The sequence below is a fragment of the Falco rusticolus genome, chromosome 2, assembly GCF_015220075.1.
Source record: "Falco rusticolus isolate bFalRus1 chromosome 2, bFalRus1.pri, whole genome shotgun sequence".
In the NCBI taxonomy this organism is placed as follows: Eukaryota; Metazoa; Chordata; class Aves; order Falconiformes; family Falconidae; genus Falco; species Falco rusticolus.
In genome coordinates this window covers 11,717,706-11,723,705 of record NC_051188.1, presented here as the reverse complement: position 1 = coordinate 11,723,705, position 6,000 = coordinate 11,717,706, and the positions used below count along the sequence as shown (strand labels likewise).

General features: G+C 38.7%; 1 protein-coding gene across 1 annotated transcript in view; it reads right to left on the bottom strand.

The window, feature by feature from the left end:
• Positions 1-5,768: 5,768 nt before the first annotated feature.
• The window catches only part of DEUP1 (deuterosome assembly protein 1), a 62,248-nt gene continuing 62,016 nt past the window's right edge, over positions 5,769-6,000 (bottom strand). The window contains exon 14 of the mRNA XM_037376512.1: positions 5,769-5,939. Coding sequence (XP_037232409.1) covers positions 5,769-5,939 — 171 coding nt within the window. The remainder of the gene's footprint in view (positions 5,940-6,000) is intronic.

The following is a 6,000-nucleotide window of genomic DNA, read 5'->3' as shown; positions in this document are numbered from 1 at the left end:
TTCCTTGAAACTGTTCACAGTCCTTATGTGATTTTTACCACCCTTCATTTTCTGCAAGAGTTGAGTCTGTGACACATAAGACCAATTAACAGCTGATAACCACTACAGGGGTAAAAAGTCAGTTGGGTTACGTAATATTTAAGATTACTTCTCTAATGAGATGTTTCATTTCTGCTGCTTTTTCTTATGCCCTCTCTGTCTCTTGTCATCTGCAAATTCTTCAAGTCACAATAATAATCTTTTTGGAGCCAAATGTTTCTTAATATGAACCTATAGCTTAATGCTAATAAGAGACATTGTGTATTTCATTTCCCTGAAATGTGCAATTTTACTGAGTGCTAATTGAGAGGAAAATAGTGTTACACATTCTGAATTGTTCCTTATGCAGAAGCTAGAATTGATTTCACAGTTTGACTCTTAAAAAAATAAAAGAATATATTTTTCTCTAGTAAACAAGTCAGATTCTGACATTTTCTACCAAATTCCCTATTACTAGTATTGGGTGTGAGAATGCACATTTGGGAAAATGGTATGAAGCCTCTGTAGACAGAAACTGTCAAAAATCACTGGGAAATAATCGGGAAGTAAATTTATGGCAGTTGCCCAAATGTCAACTCCTGTGAACTTCTCAGCCAAAGGTGTAACTGTGTCTCTGGTTTTAGAATTGTATGTATTACTCAGACTGTCAGTTGCCTTCAAAAATGTTTTAGAAACAGGGTTTCAAACCTTTTCCCAGCATACAGTAGCTTGTGGGCAAAATTGAATGATTTATTACAAGCATTTTACCAGAAAACTCACGCTGAGATACTTCTTCAGCAGCGTCTTATGATAGGGTTTCCAAGAGTGCTCATTATCAGGTGAAGTCATTAAAAACCTGCCATTGCCTTCTGATAAATCAAGTTATGGAAGCCATTTTTTAAAACTGATTTTTCAAAGCATAAATCAAATCCAAGCCAAATACTTAAAGATCAAGGTTTGAATAGAGCTCTATAAATGTCTTTGAAGTTCTAACAAAATAAAGGAATCGTGTGAATTATTCTTGCAATGGGTGAATGCCCGTCCGTGTTCTACACAGCCCCAGCTCCCCAAAACCAAGTGAGAGAAGCCAGTGAAGCTGCCCGTGGTCTGAAGGAAGAACTACACATTCTCAGAGCTCAGAAAAATTTGCTCTTGGTTTTCTGTTTCAATCCATCTCCAAGAAAACGTTTACTTCTTCACATTCTGATGTTCAGAAAACAGCACTTTGAAATACGTACGGCAGAGAACATGCACTGTTCTTTTTTTTCAGACTATTTCTGTTTGCTGTCTGGCTGGGTATGTGTACAGGTTTGAACGCTCCTGTAGCTCTGGAAGATGTGAACTGGAGCCTGCACTGTGATTTGCTGGTTTGGACCTGCAACAGAGAGGTGTTTTCTTACCAGAATTTCTTACCAGGGCAGGTAGTTCCAGTTCACACACCGTGCACCAGCAAAGTCCTGATATCCACATCCCAGCCGAGTGTCTTCATCATTCATCATCACTGCCCACGGAGCTGTTAGCTGATGTCTTCTGTGCGCCACCTTCATTTGGTTGAAAAGTTTGAACCAAAAAAATATCTTGTTGCAGTGCTAATGTAGGATTACCAAGGGCCAGGACTTCTGTAGGATTTCTTGCTCCATCTGGGATAGCACAAGGATTCATATCAAGTAAAGTAAATCCTACATCTGTCACAGGAAATTGAGTGCCAGGATGGTTTAGGCAAGCAAACATGGTCTGGTCAGGTACCTGGGCAAACACATTCTTGATAATCTGTTTCAAAGCCCGTAGCAGTTTGGTTAAGAGTAGATTAGAGGAACAAAGTGATCAGTTTGTTGGTTTAGGAAGGGACGCTGGAGCACAGTGTATCAGTGCGGAGGGGCATTGCTCAATCCACTAGTGGAAACATAGATGCAGTACGTTACACTGCAGCCTATTTATGGTTTGAGGGTGTCCATGGGATTAAATAGTAACTCCAACACCGTGAACTTTGAGACCTGCACCCTGCAGTGAGGAAAAAACAACACACAGTTCCCACATTGGTTTGGCCAATTCAAATGAGCTCTGCTATGAACAATCTTTAACATAGCATTTTCTCAGCAGACCGCTGTGTCTGAGAATAAAAGAAACCTTCCCTAGCACAAGGCAGTTGGCGTAAAATCTGGTGGATAGCTATTTTGCATATAATTAAATGGAAAAAAAAAAGTGATTGTGAATGATATCATTGGCTATTGTAGGTTGTAAAGCCCGATGGGAATGTAATCCCATTATCCATATGATACAGGCCAAGGACTTCCCCCACCCCACCCCACCCCCCACCCCGTGCCCACTGCCTCCTTCCAGCTGTTTGATCTCTGCGTGACCCATGGGCAGAAAGCAGCAGGTCTGGATGCAGTTCAGCACATACCTGAGCTGTCTGTGTAAATAAACCGCTGATGACTGGTACGACATACCATAGATGTAAAATCACCTGGGCCTCATCTCATTAAGCAGTCTCTGTTGATGACTTCTTTCTCATTCCCACTGGTGGTGGTTAGTCCAGTTTTGAATTATTAAGTGGCGGCAGACTTGATTCTGTGCGCTATTGTACCACTGTTAAGTTAGGAATTATAATCAGTTATAACATGATAAAGCCAGAACAGTGAGGCTGGGGGGTTAGACGTTTTCTGTAGTATCTGTCGAAGCAGAGATTTGTTAGCCTTTGACTGGGTAAGCTAAAGCCATTGTTGAAGTCTACCCATTGGAAAAGCAAGAAAGCTGTGCCTGTGATTTTTCATAGCGTTTGTCCATTTTTGTGTTCATTTGGCACTGTGTTTTGCTGCTACTGTTTGCATTCCGCTCTGCATGGTTCAGAGTCCTCACTGCCTGACACTCTCCCATTCTTTTACTCCTGCATTTCCCATACAAAAAAGAAGACAGTAAGAAATGGTAGGAATAAAATGCACTAAATACCCAACTGTCACGTGAGCCACTTCTAAATGTTTCTGTTCAGATGCTGTTGTTTCCCTGACAGCACCATCAAAGTTCTGGGAAGTGAATTAGACACAATGGTCTGGCAGCTCTTATGCCACCAACTATTTCAAAATTGTATCTCGATGAAACACGTTGGCAACTGTGTGAACATGACCTCTGTTTTTCTTCAGTGAAAAAAGCTGGTGGCAGCCTGAACCATTGTTCTTTTTATTTAAAACAAGTCTTTCAACTGGGAGCCAAAAAAACTCCTTTTCTGTAAAGCTTTGAAAAATCATAAAAGAAGTCCAGCAGCTTACAACAATTTTCCATTGTCCAGGTAATCACAAAGTAGAATAGAAATTTTCTGTGTGTTTTGGGTAATCTGTAGCTCTTGACCATTGCACCTTGTCCTGTCAAATGAACTTAGAATTAATAATACTTTTTTTTTCATTTTTATAGGTGCTTTCAGATATTAATAGCCTTGGACCCTTCTGATTATTCATTTTTTGACAATATACATGCACCTCCAGTCCCGGTTCATAAGGTATATAATTTCTCAGTCTTTATTATTTCTGCTGTCCATCATAATTCCAAGTAACTTGAAATGCGGTACATGTTGTACAAACTATTTTTGGCACAACATCAGGAATATGTATCTTCCTTCAGAAACCTCTCACCAGTTCAGTCAAATTTCTCCCTACTTATTTCTGGTATTCAGAACCAGCAGTGTGGCTCCCACTGTACTCTGGCAGCAGTGGGCTCGATTAAATTGGGGATTGTCAGATGGACAACTTTTGCTGATTTTGGCTAGCAAAGAGAAGCGTGACCTTTCAGGTAAGTATGTGTTAAAAAAATGGCACTTTGATCCATACTGTCTCAGTACATTTGTGGCATAATATGCTCTGAGCAGGAAGCAACAGTAAACAAGTAGGCTGTTCAGACACAGGTACTTTGCAGCTTTCAGTGCTTTTCACGGGGCGTATATCATACGGTGTTACACAAAAGTCAGGCTGAAACTCACTCTGTTATTTCATTGGCCAAAGTTAATAAATAGCTTGACCAGATCTTACAAAGCTTTAGAAAAAAAAATCTTAAATAATTTTTTGATAATTTCATTCATTTATTCTGTATCATCACACAGACCTGTATCATGAGATGGATCCTCAGGCCTGGACTGGACTCAGACACATTTGTTTCTTTGAAGATCTGGAGCATACTGTCTTGTTGAATGTTTAAATCTTGCAGTGGTAAAAAAATCTGGCTAACTGAATAATATCCCATATTTTTTTTTCTTTTGCCCTTCTGAAAGTCAACATTTTGCTGTCTTTTTGCTTCTACAGCTCTTTCCCAGCTTAAAATTTAGCTTCATTTCCAGAGGTTCCTAAATTTCTTCATTAGTTCTTTTAAAATTCCCAGATGCATCTCCCCTTAAGTTGAGGATGTATATATATTTAGTTTGTTCTGATGTCCTTCCATTATCTTTTCATTCAGTCCTCGTTCCTCCAGCTGAGTCTAGTAATTTTCCTGAATTTTCCTGTAAAAGGTTCTTTGATGGCCTCATTTTCACTACTCATTTTATTGCAAACCAAGCCAAACTGGTATTTAAAATCTTGGTATTTTGTGTAAGTGTGATGTAGTGTATTTTGTCTTAATGGAAATATAGCTTCCAAAAACAATTTACATTTTTGCTATGGTCTTGAATATTAATGAGACTTCTTTTATTCACAAACTGGAGCTGTTTGGCAGTCTGGTATTATTTTTATCCAGATTTTTCCAGGAAGTTGGCAACAGTATATGCTGGAAAGCAGTTCTTCAGTATCTCTTTCACTGAAATTGGTGGTTCATCAACACTGTCTGTAATTTCTGTTTCGCTTGCACAGCAATAGAATTCAGTATGAATTGCAAATAAAAGGAATCTCAACATTATGCAGTTTTTCAGCACATGAAGTTGAATTAACTCTGCTGAGTTTTATAATGGATCCTCTGTTGTGGAAAAATATAAAGAATTTAGGCCCTTACCTAGGACTGATCACAAGCTGTCTGAAGTTAAAGGTTCTTTACCTTGCTCCAATGCAGCTAAAGTATGAGCCAACGTAGTATCAAAACATCAATACCAAAACAGATGCTTTTGAAGACAGGATTTAAAAATTGCAGATTATTAATGTAACACACATAAAGCACCTGAGATCAGGCTCTGCCCCACCTGAAGTGTATAGGTCTGGTAAAAGGGGCAATATGGGTGGTTTCAAAATAGGTGCTTTGTCTATTTGTGTTCCTTTCCCAGACTTGCATGGCTTAGAATGTAAGAAAGAAAGAGCTCAAATGTTCTCATTTCAAGAGTCCCAAGGGCTATTTCTATAGCCAAGATTAACCAGAGCATAGATAAGCTCTTTGTGCGAGGAGCTATGACATGGCTAAAGGCCCCTATTATTCCTGTTCTGTGCAATCTAGAGAATTTCTCTTGGCTGATTATGTTTTCAAGGGAATAATTCCACTTATTAGCCCTCTGTACATCACAGAATTGAAAGTACGTCACTAAAATAGACAGGTTGGTTTTGCATAGTTCAATTGTGTGCAGCACAGACTCTGTTACAGCACTGTAAAAAAAAATATTTTGTAATATAGTCATGTTACAACATACCTAAATCTGAAGGGTAATGATTATCTTACTGAATCCTTGGTGTTAAAAATACATGCTATTGGCAATATGCCTAAATACATTAAGCAGCTGGTTGCAGATTTTAGTTCTAAGAAACTCATGGGTGATTACTTGGTTTTATTTTCTTAATTGTGTAACTGGCTTAAGTATGCCTGCTTTGCTGTATCCTGGTATATTTTTTTAGAGTATTTTCAGAATGTCTTTGCAGTTCTTCAAGGTGCAAATTTAAACGTTCTTCAAACTGTCTTGTATGTTTCTCTTCCTCTTGAAGGAACTTTTCTGTTGTTGCAAGGAAGGACATCTCAGGGAGAGACTGAGCAATGAATAGAAAATCATGGTTAGTAAAAACCAGCAAGTACTATGTGTTTGCATTA